Source organism: Simochromis diagramma, unplaced genomic scaffold (assembly GCF_900408965.1).
Source record: "Simochromis diagramma unplaced genomic scaffold, fSimDia1.1 OVJJ01000802.1, whole genome shotgun sequence".
Classification (NCBI taxonomy): domain Eukaryota; kingdom Metazoa; phylum Chordata; class Actinopteri; order Cichliformes; family Cichlidae; genus Simochromis; species Simochromis diagramma.
This window is the reverse complement of record NW_024387492.1, coordinates 7,470,052-7,492,511: the sequence shown is the minus strand read 5'-3', so window position 1 is coordinate 7,492,511 and position 22,460 is coordinate 7,470,052. Positions and strand designations below refer to the sequence as shown.

Genomic DNA, 22,460 nt, shown 5'->3' with positions numbered 1-22,460 from the left:
AGTAGACCCAGTGGGAGGTTTTTTGTCCTGGCTTAACACAATGATACATGACAAAAAGGACATGCATATGAAGAGAAACAATCAGTATCCAAACCCTGTATTCATTAAAGTGATTTTCTGTGCGAGGGAGAAAGTTCATTTGCTGCTCTGGGGACCTGCAGCGAGCACCGCTCTTTTGGTTTAATTTGGAAGGCAGCCTAAAAATAAAAATCATACTTCCAATGCTTTGACAGAAAATAAATAAATAAATAAACCAGAGGTTTGGATTTCATTTTCTAAATCTTTGCCCTGCAAATCACTCCTCAAAATGCTGTAATTATGATGCAAATGTTTTGAGTGCATTCATTATATGAGGCGGATACAATCTTAAAGCCCATTCAATTAAAAAGAGAACTAAAAATACTGATAAGAAACGTTACCCATCTGTGCACTCTTCCACCATGAATAAAGAAACACAATACAATAAAAAATGAAAATAATACAATAGCTCCTTTTCATCAGTTTTTCTTTATTTCGGTTCTAAAAGGTGGGACAAAATAGAGCCGTATTTTACGCTTTTATTTATTCAAATGAAACAAAGCAACCTAACAACATCAACGCACACACACACACACGTGCGTGCACGTTTATTCCTCATCATTATAAGCTTTGCATAACTTCACTGGTGTGTGTCATATATAGTATTTGTGCATCCGTACACTCAGCACGGGGGCAGCTGCGGGGCTAATTTGTTTAGAAGGAATTAATTAGACATTATTAGGGGGAAAACAATGGAGCAGAGGCAGGGTGTTTAACGATGGGACGTTAAAGAGGCAAACCTGTCACGGAACAATAGGCTAATATCCACCCACTGCTACCCACTGCTCAATTACTTTATCACACAATAGGACACGGCGCACACACAAATAAATCCGAGCAGCCGTTGCATTCTGTGATTAGGCCTCGGTCTCAACGTTCATCCATGACTGAGTGACAGCAGAGGTTGTTTCTGTGTGCGAAAGATCGTCTTTCTAATTGAGCAGATGTTTCAGGATTAAAGGTATCCTCTCTTATACCTTCACAGATGACAGCGCTATTGAAATGTCTTCTGTTGATGAACCTCAAACCTGATTAGAGAACTAAATGTAGAGGTATTGACTGCTTTTAGTTTTGCTTCTTCAGATCTCGTTCCAATCTAATTCCAGTCCTTTTTCAGCATCTTCCTACTCTTTCCCTAAGGCTAGGTTACGACAGCGCTCTGTGGCTGCGGTCCAAACTGTCTCCCCGTCTCCTTTCACAGCCACTTCTCGAGAACGGCCAAGGCGGAGTTGAAGGTGAATTGGGCCGGGTGGGTTCCGCGGTGAGCCAGCAACAGGGAGCCTGCCTCAGGCCCGTGGCCCGCCGCCATCAGCTCAGCGGCGGCTTTCTCCACATCCCAACCGCCCTCCTGCTGGTGCGACAGCATGTGGGAGCTTAGCAGGGGGTACAGGGCTGAGGAGACGCAGCCTACCAGGAGCCCAGCATCTAGGAGCAAGGAAAGGAGCTCTTCATCGCAGGAGGAAGCAGTCTCCTGGAGGAAGAAGAAAAGGGGAGGAGAACATGTAAACACACATGTGGGGATAGAATCAAGAGAAACTAAGTTTCCTTTTAAACTGTGATCCAGTTTTTTTTTTGTTTTTTATCCCTGAAAAGAACACGTGTCAAGATAAACAGCCAAAAATTTCGAATGAATGTATCCAATTTCTCTTCCAGGTATCAACCCTAAACATCTACTGGCTGACTGAAGACTGAAAGCAGCTGGTGGAGTTGAATTTGTACCATCCACTGCGTTTTGCAGAAATAAGGTTTTGTAGCTTAATGCAGCCGCGGCAGCAGGAACCTTTAAATGCTGTATGATTACAATGTTACACTTTCAGTGTCAGGTCACATCCTGTGTTGACCCGCGGCTGACCGCCATTTTTCTCGCATGTGCTTTCGATCACACACAGCTTCTCGCAACCACCAATCCACCCACACACACACACACACACACACACACACACACACACACCTCTTTTTCCTCTCTTTTTCCTTTTATTTGCAGCTTCTCGCTTACTAAAAGTGTTTAGAGCATATGCTCATAGAGTCATAAACAGACCTTTACATAATATTTTAATCCCATCATCCACCTGGTTACATCAATGAATTACATGCAAATTCAAACAGCTAAATGCCGTTAGGGCAGCTGAGAGTGGTTTACAGGCCATGCAGAAGCCAGGCTGAGTGCTGGGGTTGAGAGGGCCGTCTCTCCATGACTCAGCCCGTCTCCTCTGCACCCTCTCACCTGTTTGCTAACTCTATTATTAAGATTGCACTTCCTCAACTTTACACGCTTGTGTGCATGCACACGCAGACAACAGCGTGTCCTTGTTGGGGTATTTTTGGAGCTGAGGCAGATCAATTATAAATGTGGAGCCCATGTCTTCTCTAGTGTAGCGGAGAAGGTGAGCAGAGCCAAAACTCAATCTTTTTCCCCTGCATGGACAATTCCTCCTTCAAACACACACACAAAGAGCCTTTAAGAGGATCACTTGGCTCATGTGATGATAAGCATTAGTTATTCAGCTGCTGTCTCTTACAATGACATTGTCTCCTAGGGGGAGATTACTGATATTTTGAACTTAAAGTAATTTTTACTTCGTGCTAATGTTAGAAGGTCTGGGAAGGAACATCAGTATAGTGGATTTAATGCATTTTCCATTTAATGCGTTTTAAACCCTGCCAGGTCATTATTGCCCTGTTGCCAAAGGATGAGAGAGAGTCGGCATGTGACTAGTGTGACGTGCATGACTACTAATTTAATTTCTAGGCCTTCTATTGAGAGACAAGACCAGATGAATCATGACAAGCTGGGGAAAGGAAAGATGACAGACTGAGAAATTTTTGAACCTAGAACAGAGGTGGATGAGGAGGTCATCCATGTATAATGAGAATCAAGGAGGAAAAAACTACAAGAGAGACAGTGGGGGTTAGGAGTGTGGAAAATGTATGATGAAGAGAGCTGGGGGGGGGGGGGGGGGGGGGGGGGGCATAGAGGAGAATGGCTGACATGCACTGAGAGCGTCAGATACATACATTTTTAAATCCACCGACTGTTTTCAGGGGCTGAATGCACACCAGAACTGAGGAGAAGCACTTCAAAAACACCTTCACACTTCAGCTTTATTTTTCATTTTGCAGCCTCAACAGAGACTCTGAACAAATGTTCTACATGGGATTTCTGGAGCTTTGTTGAAGATCAATGTCACGAATGATGACTTTTTTTTTTTTAATTTACATGCAAAAGAGCAACTGATTCTTATTCTTCAGAAGTGTGAGTAGGAAAAAAAAGTGTCATTTATATAAATGTGTGCAATTTGGCACTGAAGAACAAGTGGTTATGGTAACACTACACTGAAGAAAGGATTTCTTGAGATGTGAAAACGCATAGACAGTGTGTCAATAAAGTCAGACAAGGCAAGAAACACAAGGTGAGATGATGAAACAGGCTGCAAACAAGACAAATGTTTAGCCAGATTGCAAAAATGCCTTTATTTGGAAGAAAAAGTTGCATGTTGGAGTATTTTCTTCCAAATAAGCTTGACTCAATTTTTTTAAATCAGTTTTTCTACTGTTACTGTACTTCATCTATTCATGTGGGGAATACTTATTGAATCTTAGATTAACCTCCAAAGACCCAAACTCTTTCATGGCATGCATTTTTAATTTCTCTTTGCTATTTTTTTTTTGTTTGTTTCTGAGAAAAATGAGATCCACATACATACAGAAGTTCAAACTGAGCATCAGAATTAGGAAGAAAGATGATTTAAGTGATAAAAAAAGAAAGCATGGCTCCATCCTGCCTTGTATCACTTCAGGCTTGTGGTGCTATAACTGCATGGGGGTTATTTTCTTGGTACACTTTGGGCCCTTGGTACCAAGTAAACACCATTTAAATGAGCACTGTTTAAATGCCACAGCCTTCCTGTCCAAGTGTTGTTGCTGACCATGTCCATCCCTTTAAGCTCAAATCATCTCAGCTGGTTTCTTTAACATGACCGTGAGTTCGCTGTGCTCGAAAGGCCTCCACAATCACCGTCAGATCTCTATCGAATAAGTTGGGATGTGGTGAAATGGGAGAGTGACATCATGGATGTGCATACCAACATCTGTGAGGAAAGTGTTCAGCACCTTGTTAAATCTATATCGTCAAGAATTAATGCAGTACTGAAGGAAAATGTGGTCCACCCCAGCACTAGCAAGGTTTATGTAATTAATCGTCCGGTGAGATGTATTTGATAAGGATTTTTATCTGATTATGATCATTACAATTAATCCTGAGCAGGTTATGCCAACCAGTATATTTTTGACCAATGAAAACCCAATCTATCAGCCTCATTGTGGTGGTATGAAAAAAATAGTCAGGGGCTCATAAACCCACGATAAGTCTGCAGGCGTCATCTTCTGCAGCTCTGTAGTGCCTTTTGATGTTCTAAGTGCGATTAACCTCAGATTTGATCTGATTGGACCTTAAAGCCTGTTAATCACTGAAATAACCTGCTGGAGCCTGGCTGTAATGAGAGCTCACGCCTATAGCAAATGCAATGATGATAACGTGTGGCTTCTAAAATAAGCTATACACCTTATCAGCTATGACTGATATGTAGCACACTATCAACTACTGGGGAGTGTGAAACAAAAGCGCCAGAGTTGCGGAAGCTCTAAATATCATACCTGCAGAGGAGACTAGATTAGCATTACAACACACAAATTAATTATCAGATGCAGTTGGTTGTGGCTGCATGAGATGTGTACGAATTTAGAGGACAATGATCTAGCCCCGCTCCTGTGCACGGTGACCAGTGTAGGGACAGAAATATGCAAATATTGTAAACACGCGCACAAACACTGAATCTAATAAAGAAACACAAAAAAATCATGTTTTCCTCTGCATTTCCTGGTTATGGGAGTTGTGCAAGGAAAAAGAAAGCGAGTACATCCGTCGAGCACAGGCCTGGTCCTCCATGCAGAATCACACACTCTCACTCTCTCTCACACACACACACACCTCCCAGGCTATTACTGTTTGACAGTGTCAAGAGAGACAGCAGATTTGAGTCTTAGAGTCAGTTGGATTGACAGTTGAGCTGGAAATAGATGTGAAGAAGCACCTGAGAGATGGAGGGATGGAGGGGAATCTTGATATCAAAGTGGAGCAGATAACATCATATCCTTTTTTTTTGTTTACAGCACAAACATCTGTGTCACATTCAAGTGCTTATCCCTACTGTAAAAAAGCTGCAGATAATAAAAACCAATCAATACTTTAAATCTTTCTATCCTTCTTGTACATTATACCATATACACTGTATTGTTTTACATATTCAAAGCATCTGGTCTCCGTCCAATCATTTGTCCAAGAGTAAGGAACTGCACTGTTCGCTCAAACCTTTCCAAATATTTTTTTTCCACCAATGCAGCTGCATCTATTTTCCAACTGCATATAAAACTGTTGTTTTGCTTGTGTTGTGTTTAAACAGGAGGCAGTGATCCTTTCTCTCTAACCTGTGGTCTGCAAATGTTTGCATGAGAAGTGAGGCTGAGTAGAAGACCAGTGGTTAGCGAAGCTCGTGGGATTTCAGGATCTCATTCAGGGACACTTTGGCAGTGTGAATGCTTGCCACAGCATCTGTTTAAACTCAGATCCTTCATGTGAAAGGCAATTACTACATCATCCTTTGACTCAGCTCCACAGCTAGCCATCTGCTGCAACTCTGACAAACCCGTATATGTGACTATATACTGCCTCTTTCCCTTTCCTCCTTCATCATCCTTTCTCCTCTCTCTCACTGAGTTCTTGAGTTCCCCCTGCAGTCTGTCCAGGTCTTGTCTTAATAAACAGATCAGTGTGAATAGGATCTGATTGTGCAGGGAATACATCCATCATGCCTTTCTTTCTGTATCACAGGTCAACAGCTTGGAGAACATGAAAACCTGTCCTGAGGTGGATCTATTTTTGTGCATAGGGGTGTAGCTGTGTTGCATCTATATCAGGTTAAAAGCCCATCTTCGAGGGTTCGAACAACTCCCAGTCTCTCTCTTCGGAGATGCGAAAACAAGAGGTATCTTCTGTCTCCTGTGAGTGTGGTCGCACCCGCAGCTGGTGTGCACTCTGAGTGAGTGAACAAACACTCAGCGTGACAAGAGAACTGACACATTGAGCTGCAGCCATCAGATGTCCAACCCCCCTCTTGCTCTTATTACCTTCTCATTTCTTGCTGTCTCGCGCCGTCAAAGACGAAAGGGAAAAAAAAAAGGTCGTCTTTTCCTGGCTTGTTCCGAGAGGCCACTGAATGTTACCTGATTAGTTTGGTCAGTGTTTTAAACTCTTGTTTGCCTTTCTTACCCTGCATGTCTCTCATTTCTTGTATACGTCCTTCTCAGTTCTTTCTCACTGAGCTAAACCTAGCTGAGAGCTTAATTGGAATTACTGAACACGTACAATGCCTAATACATAATGCATGGCCCCAGCCTTCTTTTATCATTTAAATCATAAAGCTTCTTTGGAATGCCAGACAACACACAACTATCTCCTTTCCTCTTCTTCTTCTCCAGGCTCTGTTTCCTATCCCTCCATCCAAGCTGTCCCCAGGCTTTAGCTGTGCACCAAACTGAGTGTGCGCACACACAAATGACACCAAACAGTTCTTGCTTGCAGCACAACATGATTGAAAGTGACAGAAGAAGAGGCTTTAAAGCCAAAAAAATAAAAATAAAAGTGGGCTCTGACGCATACGAGGAGACAAACACACACACACACACACGGTGAGGAAGTTCAGGGATCAACGCAGTGAGCTGCAAGCTAACAGAGCTAGATTAATAGGTTCAATGTGGTACAAAAAGCTGTAAACAAGCCCACTTAAACAAGCAATTAGACACATAATCACTCAATCAAACACAAGCACACATGCCCCTTTTGTCCTCACTACACTGGGCAGATGGACAAGGTGCATCCAACTCTTTCAACGGGATTTTGAGTTCTTTCTAACTGATTAAAAACATACACAAGGGAGCACAAGTTCAAATTAAAACTGTTAATAAATTCAAAAAAGAAAAGATGGAAAGATGAAGCACTACCACTAAAACTGGCTCGTTATCGGCTAGTAAACACAAGTAAACCCACAAACCACTGTAGCAGTCCATTACACAGCACGTTTATCTAGCTAGCTATCTAGTTTAGGCTATGTCATCTTTTCTTTGATTCTGTGAATATTTTCACAGAATCATTTTGGCAAGACTGGATCAGCGTTTGGGGCGCTCCACTCCTGTGATTGGCTGTTTTTCTGTCAGGCTTTGGAAGGCACTCTGGCTACTGGAAAATTTCACATGGGAACCAAACGGGTCACTTGTGGCTAATGCGGTTACTCTAAAGTGGTTCAGTAGCCTCACAATGGCTACGATTTTCTAATCCAACTGAAAGCATGAGCAAAAATTCAGAAAACAGCCCCAAAGCTCAGAGACACCACTAAAGGTGCTTGGTTTGTTCAACCAACAGCCTATTTATCCTAACTATCAGAATTATTTTCCATTTTCCTTTTGAGACTCAAACCAACAGAAACTACATGACTATGCAAAAGTCTTGAGTCTTTATATTTTGCATCCAATGAGACAGATTTACTTGTAATTTTTTACAGTGGTAAAATAGGTCCCGAGAGATTCTGAAGGTCTTCCAAAGTTTTTCTTTGGACATTGGCTACTTTTTCACTACTATACCTGTACCTAGTACCTGACCATTCTCACAGGAATGTTTTTTTGTTTGTCAAGTCATCTAACTCACCTAAGAATCACTCAAACAAAACAGGAATCTATGAAACAAGGGATGAACCAGTGTTGTGTCTACACCTAACAAACACATGACAATTTTTAAATGGCATCTTTTGGTACTGTTACGTGCAGCCTGTCGCAAAAACGTGATTTGTTAACATTTTGTTGAAAAATGACACAAATAACAGTTTGACAGGCATAAAGTGCAAATTTTGGTTTAAATTGTCATGAGTATGTACAGAAAAGATCAGGAAAGAGGTACAACAGTGAGTGTCTACAGCCATCTGTAAAACACAGTGGAGACTGTCATGGTTTGGGGAGCATCTCAGCCAATAGTGTTGGGGATCTTTTCATAATGGAAGAAATTTGATCTACAATTGTCTTGATGCATTCTCAATCATCCAGGAAAGTAAATCTCCAAACGTTGATTCTGTTCATCTGGACGTAGCGTTTTGTGGGAGAAACGTTTCGTCACTCATCCAAGTGACTTCTTCAGTCTCAGCTGACTGCAGGTTTCCCCAACCTTATAAACAGTATATTTGCATAATGCCTGAAACCAGCCCACTGAAGGAACAATGGGCTGGGAGGTCAGTTCCTTAAACATAATTATGAAAATTCTCATGACCATTGATCAACAACCACTGACCAAAACCCACTGATCAAAGGCCATGAGTACCATTCACAGAGAGTTGGGGAATGGCCGCAATCACAGCATTGTAAGATGGCGAAAGATGTACCCTACTGTTTGGAACACGTCGGTTTAACAACTTAATTTTCCAGCATGACAATGTTCCCAAACATACTACCACTGCCGATACAAACTCTGTTTTTGCCTTATATACTATATTTCCATGTATGTTTGTACCCATTTCCCATTCCGTATCAAAATATAATAAAATGATGGGTGACTATTGCACAGTACTGTAGATCTACGCAGAAATACACAACTTTTTTTTCCATTTCAGAAAAATATCATAGCCATCAAAAGCAAATTTAGTTTTACATGGTTCTCTTTTTGAAACCAGTCATCTGCAGACAACAACTTTATCAATTCACTGAGCCACAGACAGCCGCGGTTCAAAACAACCTGCTATTGCCACTTCAGATGGAAAATGTTATGGTTTTTGGCTAAAGACCCGCAGTTTCGAGGCTATTGAATATGCCATTGTCGTCACTGTGACTCGAACATGTGCCACACAGAAAATGTAAGCCTTGTAGAATCATGGAAAAGCCTGGAAAAAAAACATAAGCTGCTGAAAAGGCACAGGGACTGCTGCAGCACTGAGAGGAATCTGTATAAGTGTGTGTGTGTGTTTACAGACAGAATGGAGAACTCGCATTAGTCAGGCTGGTGTTAACTCCTGACTCCCTCCTCCCAACTCCATACATCTTCAAGAGGAGGAGAGAAATGGACAATATGGAAGAGAGTACAGCTGAAGACTTGTGTGCCGACACCTTGAACAGCGTGAAAGCAGAGAATTAAAAGCCTCCACTGTATTTTTCAGCATCAAGAATACATTCCCTTCTCCATAACCTGCTCTCTACTTCTTTGTCTCCTTTTCAAATAATCTGCACTACTCCCACTCCTTTCCTCCATTCTTTAGTTCTCCAACGCCCACTGTGGTCTCCTCCTGCAGAGCTCAGCATACCCATTTACTCACCTACCACGCAGCAGCAACGCAAGACACAGGAAAAGTGAAGGAAAATCTGCACATATACATACATCTCACTGTGGATGAATCAGTTACTGTTTTGAATTCGCTTCCTAGGCCAAGTGATTTCCCTTAATTACATTTTCTTAATTAAACTCTAAATTAATCTCTTTTTCTTAATGATAACCTCAGGGACCTTCAGCTGTGGCAAAAAAGTTTTGATGGTAAAACAATGTAAACAATGATTTATACTAGATACAAAGCTATTTGCCAGGAGAAAACTGTAGGCAGTGCTTTAAGATAAAGTCTGCCAATCACTCAGAGTGGCATATGCAAACAAATGTATGGTTCACTGTGACCAAAAAGCAACCTCGGGCTAGTTATTTAAACGAGAACTATAATAAAACTCACAGCAGCAGCACCTTGTCTAGTATGATGGAGTGAAACAAAGCGTGGCTAAACACAAAATCTCAATGAAATGCAAACCAAAAGTAACTGAACAGTAACTGCAGTCAATTAACAGGCTGTTGACTCAGTGAATTTTCTGATTGATCAAGCTGAGCCAAAATCAATTATTTCTGTTCCTCCTGAGATACTGATCTGCTAACAGCAGCTGCACAGTAACTCCTGATAAGTTCTGGCTATTTGTAGAGCTGCTAAAATAGAAACAGTATGTGTAAGCCATCACGTTTAGAAGTGGATCAACATGAACTTTACAAGGTGTGGTCAAAAAATTTCCTTGAGTCCAAGAACCATCACCAGTTCAATTTTAACCAACTTCCCCTTCGAGTTCTTGTGCATGAACAGCTTCCTCTGTTGCTGCAGTGTTTTTGGATTGATCCCTGTGTGCATCTGCAATTTCCAGCTTCCTTGTGGACCTCAGGCTTGTGCAGAAGGCAAACATCACCTTATGAGCTGACCCAACTTTCATTTTGAGAATCATCATTGCCGACATGCAGACATGACTTTTTTTTCCCCCCCAAACTTTGCAGGTGTTGTAATTTCTCCCACAGGCTCAGAGTGTCGATGCAGAGTTGCACTGCAATATCCTGAAGTGTAAAGGGAGGACGTCCGCTGGAGACGGCCAGTGCCAACATTCAATCTTGCACTTGCTAACAATCAAATTAAATGAAAAAGCTCACGCTGTGGTAACTAACCATGCGGACAGTTTACAATTTAACCCTGCTGTGCTTCAGCTCCAGTAATATATGTTTTCCGGTCACTATGAATTATTCACAAACCTAATAAATGTTATTGGAACTTCTTGGCATTAAACAAGCAAGCATTTAAAAACTGTTAACAGTATGTTACAAGGATAATGTAGATTACAAAGATAATTCCTTCTGAAGGCCCAATTTTTACAAGTAACTTTTCAGATGTTTTAAAGATACACCAAAACCAAAATGTTGAATATTTTGCTGTATAGCTGGATATTTTAAACCCTTGGCAGATCAAAGGCAAATCTATCTGCATGGATAGAAACTATTTGCAGTACTTTATGTGAGATTTTTCTCCCCATTAAACTAAGGAAACACTTCATGCTCAGAAAGTTTTGAATTTGCAAATAATTTAAGCTTTACAGTGATTCACTTAGTTAAATCAGTAGTTTCTGAATGGATTGGTACTTATGTAGTGCTTTTCTACACAACTTGAGCACTAAAAGCGCCCTGTACTACATGTCTCATTTATACAAGCACGTTATTCTAAGCCTAAGTGCTTTTTAGCTCAAATTCACACACACACACACACACACCCTCCCTCACACACGAATGCACAAGTATTTTGCCCAAGACTGCCTCAACATTAAGATTCAAACCACTGACCTTCTGATTAATGTACAGCCTCCACTTCCTTAACCTCATGACAGCTAGCACTGACCAGTTGAGAATAAACATTTTTCCCTTACAACTGCTGGTCGTATCACGTCCAATATGGTGGGCAGCTCTCAGCGTGTGCACGATGTCACACGACAGCTTAAGTTCGTTTATTCAATTACTGTAACCTAATGGAAATTATGAGTTTCGAGTTAAGATTTTAAATACAGTCAATGAGGAGCGCTGGTACTGAATCAGACTGAGTGTTTCATTATGCCCAAAGCCTAAACATACTACAAGACTTGCACACAACGTCCTTTTTGCAAAATTCTGTTTTTTGCAATAACATATGTGTGAACACAACCTTCAAAGCAAGTTTAAGTAATCAGAAGCAATGCACTTGAAAACATGTAGAAATCAAAACAAGTCCTACATACACACACACACAGAAATACTCACACACTTGAAGGGATGCACAAAGGCACTAGGCACATGCAGACAATGAGCAGCGAGCAGCGTGGAGCCAACACACTATCAGATGTATTAGATGTAAGATAATTTTTCTGTGTCTGTGATGATGTTATCTTTAGATGAACACTGTTCTGTGCCGCTCCGAACATGCCCCCGTTCATTCAGCTTTTACTTGGCAGACATAAGATTATTTCTCAAAGCAGCGACACGCCACCAGTCTTCCTCCATTCATATATCCCTTCTCTAACTCTACCTGATTTATCTTTTCTGTCTTTCCCGCGTGCTATCTACTGTAGCCCGGGTCCCTTTTCAACTTTACAATTTATACATTTGCTGTCCTTGTAATTTCCATTCTCATCCCATTTCTCTGTCTCGACACCCGTTCCTGCTCCATTTGACTTTCTCTTCCCACATCTAAATCACAAATCCTTTCTCTCACCACTTCCAGCACCCTAACTTTCCTCAGTTCCGCTGTCTTATTCACTGAGGTTTAAGAGCAGGTGTTCCAATATAGCAGCTTGATCGTTTGATTTAATGGAGGCTCTGTCAGTTAATAGTGTGGCTTTCTCTTATCTGATCCAGGAACAAAGAGAAGGTCTGCTGGGTCTGAGAAGCCCACTTTGTGACAATTGCTTATCTGATTGAAGAAACAGTGGAGAGCGACCTGCGCAGTCTTGAACGATTATGCTCTTATCTGACGGTGGCCTCCCAAAACTAGAGGACAAGTTGGCAAGTAGAGAAACTGGGTTTGTAAGGATGTTGAAATTATTTAGCAGAACTTAATTTAAACTGTGGGAAATAGGATGTAATTTTTCGCTCTTTTCAGACAACAGACCAGACCTTTTTCCATTATCTTCTTTTCAGCATGCAGTGTCTCTGGATTCTCAGTCAGTCACACTTTTTTGGTCAAAAGGCAAACCTTAAGGCTCCAAAAACACAATGCGTAACACTAGTTTTTTTTCTAAAGCGCAAGCCATAAAGGTTAATAAACAAATAATTCATATTACGCATTAACCTAATTTGATATTTAGATGCCTTTTTTAAGCCATTCATTAGGCAGACAGGGCTAAGACAGTTTGAGCTCTTCACCATTACTACACACTGAAAACTTTTGGGTTTTAACCTTTTAAAACCTAAACCATGAAATAACTGCCAGAAATCTTTAATTTTTTGATATTGGAGCGTTTGTTGAATGTAGAGGAATTTCTTTCATTTATGTATTATTCATATTATTTTATTGTATAATGCTTTGGTGCCACTGGGTTTAAGCATGTCTCAATGTCACACACCTTATTCATGCCATTGAACAGCCGGGTGATTGTATCTCAGGAAGTTTGGGGGAAGCATTCACACACAAAGAACCCAGGGTGGGGGGAAGAGCCTTTTGTCTCTTCAACCAATGTAAGACATTGCAAAGGAGTATGAACTTTCTTTGGGGGAAAGACCAAAGGTGTGAAAACAGCTGTGTACTGCCTTTTGTTCCTGTGGGAAGTATTTAAACCCAGGGCCATGCCAGGAGAGACTGATCGACTGCCCCAGCGATGGCTTCTCTCACCAAGCTTGGGTTTTTGTTCTTGTTTTGATTAAAGGTTTGATGTTAGCGATCGCTCACCGTTTGTCTGCAGGCTTTATTGAATGGAAACTTCCACAACATTGAACCTTTAGACAAAATATATATGAAAATATATCAAACTTGAATCTGCATATATGAGTTTTAATTTGTATCACATTTGCTACATTAGCCATATTTTTGCAATTTAGTCATTGAAAATGTGTCATGCAAATTATATCATTTTTTGAGGGTAAAAAAAAAGTCACACTGATTATGTAGAAGTCTCAAAAACACATGCATCAATTATGATATGCTTGGCTTTAAAGGGTTAACAGTTGATTAAAAAGAAGAAAAGAAATCTGGAACACCTCCTTGAGCTCCAGAAAGCCGTGAAGCACTTTTTCTTTTTACATTTTACAATTTTAAAGGATAAGTGACAACAAAAATGTCACCAGCCAATCTGCAGTTCATAAAGCAAACTCCTTTGTGTCTCCATTTGAACACAAACTCTCCAGACTATTACAGTGACACTTACTGTGCTCATGCCGTTGATCTGATCAAGAGTCAGCTGAAGCAGTTGCTCGTCACCGCTTTCAGACATCAGTTTCAGTGCCGGCTGCAGGAGGCTTGGCTGATTTTGGAGCAGCAGGGTAGCTATGTGTCTAATACACTGAAAAAAAGAGAGAGAAAGACAGATTTGGGAGGGGGTAAGATGAATTGATAAATGTGCAAATGAATGGATGAAAGGCAGAGGGTGAACGACAAAAGCGAAGGCAGAGATGAGAATAGCACAAGGCAATCAGGGGACAGAGTCAAAATGAGGAAGGGAGAAGAAAAGAGGGAAGCAGAAATAGAGAGAACAGTGAAGGTTAATCGATGTGCATATAATGTAGAGGCACCTAATACTTTTAAAAAGGTTTACACACAAACACATGCACACGCCAGACACACAGTCCCATCCAGTAATGTACGGATATCACAATGCAATCTGACTCCCCCATGCTCTGCCGGTTTCATTCCAGCAGATTCAAATTAAAGCTGCTCAGAACAGAGTAAAAGGCCTCCCCCACCTCCCACCCCCCCATCCCACACTAATATTAGACAGGCTGGCAGACACTAGCCTATTCACACTGAATAGCATTAGTGCTAAACTAATATCACAGTCAGCTGGCCCTAGACATACAGAATGGCATTTGGCTTAGCACTTGCATGGTGCTCAGCAGGGCATGAATAGCATTAGGAGCTGTTAGATATCAATGGGAGGCTAGTGCATATAGTACACTGCAGAAAGCACTGAGCTGATGCTAACACATTGCTGTGGGTTACATGCTTAATACCTTTAGCCTCCTGTATTTAGATATTGGTTAAAATGATGGCACTGCAGCGTGTTTCTACTGAGCGTGAACAAGCTAAATAATAACGGTGACAAAAGATGAACTGATGTGTAGGAGCCATACTAATTTTAAAATAGTAAGTGATGAAAACAAAGATCATGCACCTTTCAGAGTCCCATGTCAGTGCTTATCTTCTATCACTGGAATACTTTTACATATAAATTAAACACAACAGCACATGAAGTAATGTAGGAGCATAAAGTGGAATACAAATGCCCATACAACCCAGAGCACTATGAATTGTAAATAAACAACAACAAAACAGCTTCATGAAATAATTGGCAAACACTTAAAACCCAAAACGTAAAAATATAACAAAGACGACACGTCAAATGTTAAAAATCTGAACACACAACTAAAGAAAAAAATATTGATTCATGTTGAATTTGATGCCAGAAATATGTTTAAAAAACTATGGATAACAGTCAATTGGAAAACTTGTGTACTGCTTAAGTAAATAATTAGATAAATCCATTTTAAAAAGACAGGGCAGAGGCGCTCACGACTAATTAGGTTAATTAGAAACAAGTAAGTGACGCGACTGAGTATAAAAAACATCCCACACACATTCAAATCTTTGAGATTTAAAGATGTGGAGGAGTTACCTACTCTGTGAAAGAAAAAAAATACAAATAATTTAAAAATAATTAGAATAATAATTCTTGAAAATAGCTTGATAGTGCTATTACTGAAGGTGCTGTACACATTGTGATTAAAAGATTCAGAGAATCCAGAGAAATCTCTGTACCCAAAGGCTGAAAACCAATTATGAAACCGATATTTTGGGCCCCTTGGGCAGCGCTGCACTAAAAACAGATTCTGTAATGGAAATCACTGCTTGGGGTCACAAACTCTTTTTAAAACCAGTGAACACAGTTTATCAGTTTACCACAAGTGCAAAAATAAACCTGCATCCTCTGGACTGAAACAGAGAACGGCTGGTTTTGTATCTGGCAGTTCAAAAGATGGTAATGGGGTTCATTAGTGCTTATGGTATGGCTAACTTTAATATCTGTGAAGGCACCATTAAAGTCTCATCCTACTGACCCTCTGGGTCCATGCATGCCCCAGAGGGATAGTTTTTGTTAAACCTTATAGGTGGGTCCAAGTTTTTGACTTTTGCCACTCAATTTGTTCCTAATGACGCCACACCATTGTTTTCCATTTGTCCTTTGATCAGTGCTTTTTAAAAATGTTAAGGAGTGAGAGTGGGATTGACAGACAGATTGGTCTCGGCAGTGATAAGGACACTGTTGTGGTGAAGAGGGAGCAGAGCGTGAAAGCGAAGCCGTCGATTTACTGATCGATCTACGCTCCTACCCTCACCCTACGGTTTGTCGGGAGCTCTGTGTATTGACTAAAAGAATAAAATGACAGATACAAGTGGCAGAAATGAGTTTACTGTGAAGCGTGTTCATGCTCAGCCCTGGAGACAGGGCAAGGAGGAGCTACTCCTACACATCAAAAGGAGTCAGCTGAGGTGGTTTGGGTATCTGACCAAGATGCCTCCTGGGCGCCTCCCAGGTGAGATCTTTTGAACATGTATAGAAAACTGCGGGGTAAACTCGGGACACGCTGCCTGGATCTGTGTTTACTTCAGTTATTTTCTGTGGGGTTCAAAATTACCCTGATTGGTTTCATCATATTTGAGTATGGGTTTTCTGGTTTTCTTTGTTTCTTTTTATTTATTATTTCTGTCTGTTTTGTGCTTTTTACACAGAAACTACCACATGTAATTGATTGGTAATAACTTTGAAATTGACACATTATTACGTTCTTGTTTCTTCCTTGTTACCCTGCTATTACCACTTTATTACCAAGCTCTATTTCGACATTGTTACGCCCAGTTTTGGGGCCCTTATAATCCAACTACATACATTTCAGGGTAATATTACTCAACTGTAACCACTGTTACTACCATGATATTACTTGGATATTACATGGTTATTACTTTGGTAATTGTATAATAATAACTTACCATGCTACAAGCTTGTTTCCCCCTTATTACACTACTACTACCCCTTTATTATTGAGCTGTAATAGAAAGTGCTACCAATAATAATTACATAACTGATATTGCTTTGCAATTATATTTGCTTCTTGCAGTAAATTATTCTTAAGGTTACAGCAATTAGTCTGTGTATGTGAAATACGTCAGTAGGAGGGTTGATGTTGCTGTACCGTCTACATATACTGCCTTTCAGATGTTCTTGCTTGTTTCAGCAAGACACTCCCATACATACTTCTGCAGCTGTGAATTCAAAAAGCTGCAAGTGCTGAAATGGCCTGTCTGCAATCCAGGTCTTTCAAGCACTGACAACATTTGGCACACTTTGAAGCTGAATAAAAATAATATGACAAAAGAAGCCTGATCTGTTAAGAAGAGAACTCCCACAGCAAGCAAGAATGGGAGGAAAAAAGTTCACTTTCAACACTACAATAGTATCCTCAGTTTCCAAATGCTTTTTATGTGTTATTAAAAGAAAAGATGATGCAACGCAGTGGTAAACATGCCCTTGTTTTAACTGGAGCGAAAGGTGTTGCTGGCATTAAATAAAAAATGAATTTTCTTTTGCTGTTATTTTCATTTTATGCAGAGGTACGGGTGAGTAAGAGGACTCTTATGCAGTACTTTGGTGAATGTATTTCCATATCAATTTAATTTTGCTGAAATAAATAAAGATTTACTGCTTTAACACACTTTCAAGTTTACTGCAACAAAGAAAAGGCTAGACATTCACAAACAAAAAATACAGAGTATTATCTGATTACCTGCACAGGGAGCTTGTGTTTGCTGTTATAGAGAGATCTCACCATGGTGACAACCTGCTGACCCAGGTCTGTTTTGACCTCTGATCCCTTGCAGCGGGTCAGTAAGGCTGAGGTTAGCACCACCCAGGGGTTATGCTCTGACTCTGCCCTGCAGACAAGAGAAAAACAAAGACTTACAAATGTGTGTCTGTGTGTAGAGTTGTGTTGAGCTTCTTTGTCCTCTCTGATTGACATAAAGAGGAAATGCACTGGTAAACAGTACACAGGGAAAACAGCTGCCTTTGATGGTGTCTTTATGTCAAGAAAAGTTGGAAAAGAACAAAAGTGCAACATGTAAAATTACTCTAATGCTTTTCATCCATTCCTATGTACATACCCCCATGTGACCAAATGGTAATACTGTGAGACAGCAACTGGCAGATGATCACTGCGTATACACCAAAGTGTACAAAAATGTGCAAAAATAACAGCATCAACTTCCATTCAAATCTCAGGCTGTTAAGAAAGCAGAGAGGGTGATCAAGAAGCCTAAAGATAAACAAATTCATTCCAACACTGACATGTAAGTACATATTCTCGTGCAATTAATATTAAACACCTGCACGCTATATTTTCCCTCACCTCTGTGTTAATGCCAGTGACAGGCATCACACTAGCGCCTCTAGAGCAAATGCGCGCCCTCAGCCAAAGCCGGCAAACACCGGTGTAACCTTCATGGATCTTTATCAATACACGAGGGCATGGAAGACAAAAATCAAAAACCATGGAACAACTCATTATCGGTTTAAATATGCCACGAATGATGCATTGACCCTGTTGAAGTAATTAATTTTATTACTATTACCCTTAGCATGGCACAGAGTCATATTAGTGCCTCTGTAACTGCCAACAGTTATTAATTTTAGTGGCTGCGGAGGTTGTAGTCTAATGCAAAACCAAAGCCTCATTATATCTGCATCAGGCTACACGAGGGGAATCAAAGCACATTTCTGAGTCCTGGTGAGGTTGTAAATATTAATACAATGTATGGAGAAAAATAAATAAATTCTGAACTTGTTAGAAAAGTAGAGGCACTTTGAGTGCTTCGAAAATACATGTTGACACGCCAGTGCTGCTGGAAGTTGTGTATGTGATTAAAATGACAAGCAGTGCATTAAATATTGAAGGGGAGAGCAAAGGAAGAGGAGATCATGAGGAATCTGATATGAATATGCGCTTTGTATCAAATGATAATGTTTTGCATTCGGACCGATCTTTGGTCGTATGATGGGAAGCAGAAACTCTAGAGTCAGATTAGGAGGTTAAGCATTTTCTTAAGTAGGCTTGTGAGTGTGTGAGCATCTCTGCAAAAGAACCGAGTGTCAGCGAACGATGGAAAGGCCCGTCAAAATAAAGAGACAGAGCGCGATAAAGAGACAGCAGGGAGAACAGCAGGGCTCCTGTGTCTGTCTGTTAGCTGAAGAGGCAGCTCTCCATCCCACTTCCGGGGTGTCTTGTCCAGACGAGCTGCTTCACCTTTGGATGATACGGCCATGGGAACAAACAGAATCCGCTTGTGCTGCTGGCACGCTACCGCTTCCTGTGCTTTTCCAGGGGACAGGAAGGTACTGCTGCATGCGACTTTTTGAGCGTCTGTGTGCTCGCCAAATCTGTCAAAGGGTGCAGTGTGAGTCACAGCCAGCCTCCATTCGTGCTTTGAATCATGACTCAGTTTATGCGGACAGACTAAAGGAGAAGCTTTTCAGATGCAACACTCAGTATGGCTCCCAAAACAGCCTCTTATGGTCTCACTGAAGCAAATCCTCATACTGACACGCACGCACGCACGCACACACACACACACACACACACACACACACACAATGGCACACTTCCATCCCGACCAGGATTAAGTGCTGAGTCAGACAAGTAGTTAAGGTTAACCATGTGTTCTGCACAGAGATAAAGTCCTCATGCAGTCAGCATCTAAAATGAGGCGTTTGAAGGTTAAGCTATTCTGAGTTTTGTGTTCCAAATTATGAGCTCCACGTGTAGCCATCACTGCACCAAAAAGAAAGAAAGAACAAAATATGCAGAGCAGATGTGGCTCTGAGCAGAATTTCGGGCTTGGAGTAAGTACATTACAGCGCAGTTGCTGTTTGTTAATTTGCTACAACATGAATAAAGTATGGATGCCAAAACAAATGAGAAAAAAACAAAAAGACATATGTACAGGCTGATTTTACGCTCACATTTGAATGTACAAGACAGATGCAACAAGACAACAGATAAAACAGTCTGCGGTTAAAACAAATGATTATAGCTGACTGTCCCAGAGGTCCGACTGTAGCTATCAGGCTCACAAAAGCAGTGGAGTTTCATTGGAAATTGGGGTGACCTTGAAGCAGCAGAGTTGAACAAACCCCTAATCTCTTCTAGTGCTTCTCTACTGAATATGTATATGTGTGTCTGTGTGTGTGTGTTGGCTTTTTACATCAGTCTCAACACATCTAATGACATCCCTGGTGCCCATTATGAATGGACTGTTGAGTAATGTTTTTCATTTTGTCCATTAAACTGCCAATAGCTAAAAAAATATGTTCTTCTGTTGGAAACTGTTTTCATCTCCCACTTATTTGTTTCCCCATTCACAACCAACTTTATCCTCTTTTGTACTTTATGGACATCATGAGCTTGAAGATGACTCAAACTGACAGACAAAAGAGTCCAGATGAAAAATAAAATAAAAATCTATTCTTCACCAGTTTGTACAGTAATTGCCTATTTCCACAGTCAGATCTTTCCAAGAGACTCAGAAGCTTTACCTGCTTTTCAGCAGATGAAACTACTGTGGAGTCAAAGACAGCTGCTGATCAAACACTGTACAGCTCCATTTATATAAAACCGAAGTCAACAGGCGCACTACGAGAATGAGAGGTGGATAATGCTTACTGCCTTCTTTACAAAAAGAGACATTTAAAAAGGAACGCACGTGTTAACACGCTGTTAACCTGCCGCTTGTTTTTAACGCGACTGAGCATAAACAGATAATCATCAAACATCTGAATTAATTCACTGGATCCATTCAATCTTGAACAACAATGGGTTTACGTGCCTAATTTCCACAGTCCTCCAGCTGTGGTGGAAATGAAAGCTTTTACTCTTATTTCGCTGAAACATTTGTCATAACTGGGGTTATGACACTTCCCAAGTTTAAACTGAAGACTGACCATATCGTAGCGTGCGTGATACCGGTATAAATTTTTTGTGTAATTAAATTGTTTCATATTAAAATATTAATGATATAGCTCCGCCATGCGAGCACAACAACAAGACAAGCATGTTTAAGAGTGAGAGCCGTGTCAGCCTCCAATGATGATTTAGTAAAAAGGGAGCTACTTCAACAACCTCTAAAGTAGAATGCTTAGGCAACACTTGTACAATATGCAAGAAAACTGCTCGCTTTACAGCTAAAAACATCAAGTTCGTTTTACTAGTTGAGGCAAAAACAAACTGTTGGGTACAACCAGGTTATGAAGGCACGTGAAGCATCAATACTAGCAGCCCAGAAGTCAAAAATGGACCAAGCTGAGTATCGCTGGAGCACGTGTTAGCTGCATTTTATATGATAGAAGGAGCAAATGCTGAATGGAAATGACTGATGTCGTTACATGGAGAAAATGAGGGCTATAAACTGTCACGGCTGACGAGGCAAGCCGTGTGGAGGTGAGGTAAGGACCCAAATGCAGGCCGAGGTTGTGATGAGAGCGAGCTGAGTGGAGAACACAACAGGAGCGGAGATGACATATGCAGAAACTAAGGAAACTCTAAACTGGGAAAACTAATGAAACTGAACTGAAACCTGAATGCACAGAAGGAGAAACTCACAGAGGTTACACAGGGAGACTACACAGGGAGACAACACAGACGAAGCAGCAGCAAGCAGAAGAAAACACAGGGCTTATATACACAGTGGAGTAATCAGGGAATAGGAGACAGGAGGGAAACACAGCTGGGAGAAATCAGGGCTAACGAGACTAGGGAAGCAAAGCCAGACACATTCACATAAGACAAGGACCTTCAAAGTAAAACAGGAAATATAACAGGTATGCACAGACACGAGCTTAACACTAAGATATCAGACATGGCAACAGGGAGGAAACACAGAGACGTGGGACCAGGGCAGGCACAGTCACACAGAACAGAAGGAGCTCAAAATACAAAAACTGAGAAAAAGAATTACTAGAACAGAACCAAAAATATTAACAGTGACAACCCTAAATACCAAATAATCAAGAAACACAAATGAAACAGCTACAAAACACTGGGTCACTCACCCAGGACCATGACATAAACAACCTGTATAAAAGCTCTATCCAAGATAAAGCATCCTGGTTACTTTATTTTTACTTTTAAACTAAAGTATTAAGCATGCTACTTATGCGCTTACATTTGTCACTGTATATAAGGCTGTGTCACTAATGTGATACTATAATCCTGCTGCTACTCTTACTGGCACCTTGAGTCAATAGATTTACACTATGAATTACATAGTCTGCCATCAGTGACTGTAACTCACTGGAGAAGGAGGATGGAGAATGCTCTTTGTTTTGTTTGCACAAAAAATGCTCCTGTCTGAGAGCTGCAATCACCAATACTTGTTCACTACATTTTTTTCTATAACATCATAAATATCACTGTCAAAAATTTCCCTCAAATATCGAAGCCCCTAACTGCCATACAGTAGATCCCAGTATTGAATGTCTGATCCCGAAAGCTTTTCTCTGAGCTCCCCGTCTTAATTTTTTGCACTTTTAGTTAACTGTGAAGGCGCAGTTGGACTGATCCTACACACACTTATAAAATATACACACATTTATAAATAAAGTTTCAAGTTATCACGAGTGTATTACAACTACTGCAAAAGAACCTTGCTTTGATTGAGCTGGAAGGATAAAATCCAAGGAACATTAACCAGTTTGTCTCTGTGGTCCTCAGAGAACGG

At 40.7% G+C, this 22,460-nt stretch overlaps 1 protein-coding gene across 1 annotated transcript in view; it reads right to left on the bottom strand.

Moving 5' to 3' along the window:
• Positions 1 to 488: 488 nt before the first annotated feature.
• The window catches only part of nbas (NBAS subunit of NRZ tethering complex), a 177,459-nt gene continuing 155,487 nt past the window's right edge, over positions 489 to 22,460 (bottom strand). The window contains exons 51-53 of the mRNA XM_040018563.1: positions 17,477 to 17,624; positions 13,846 to 13,980; positions 489 to 1,549 (exon numbers count right to left, since the gene is read on the bottom strand). Coding sequence (XP_039874497.1) covers positions 1,274 to 1,549; positions 13,846 to 13,980; positions 17,477 to 17,624 — 559 coding nt within the window. The 3' untranslated portion in view covers positions 489 to 1,273. The remainder of the gene's footprint in view (positions 1,550 to 13,845; positions 13,981 to 17,476; positions 17,625 to 22,460) is intronic.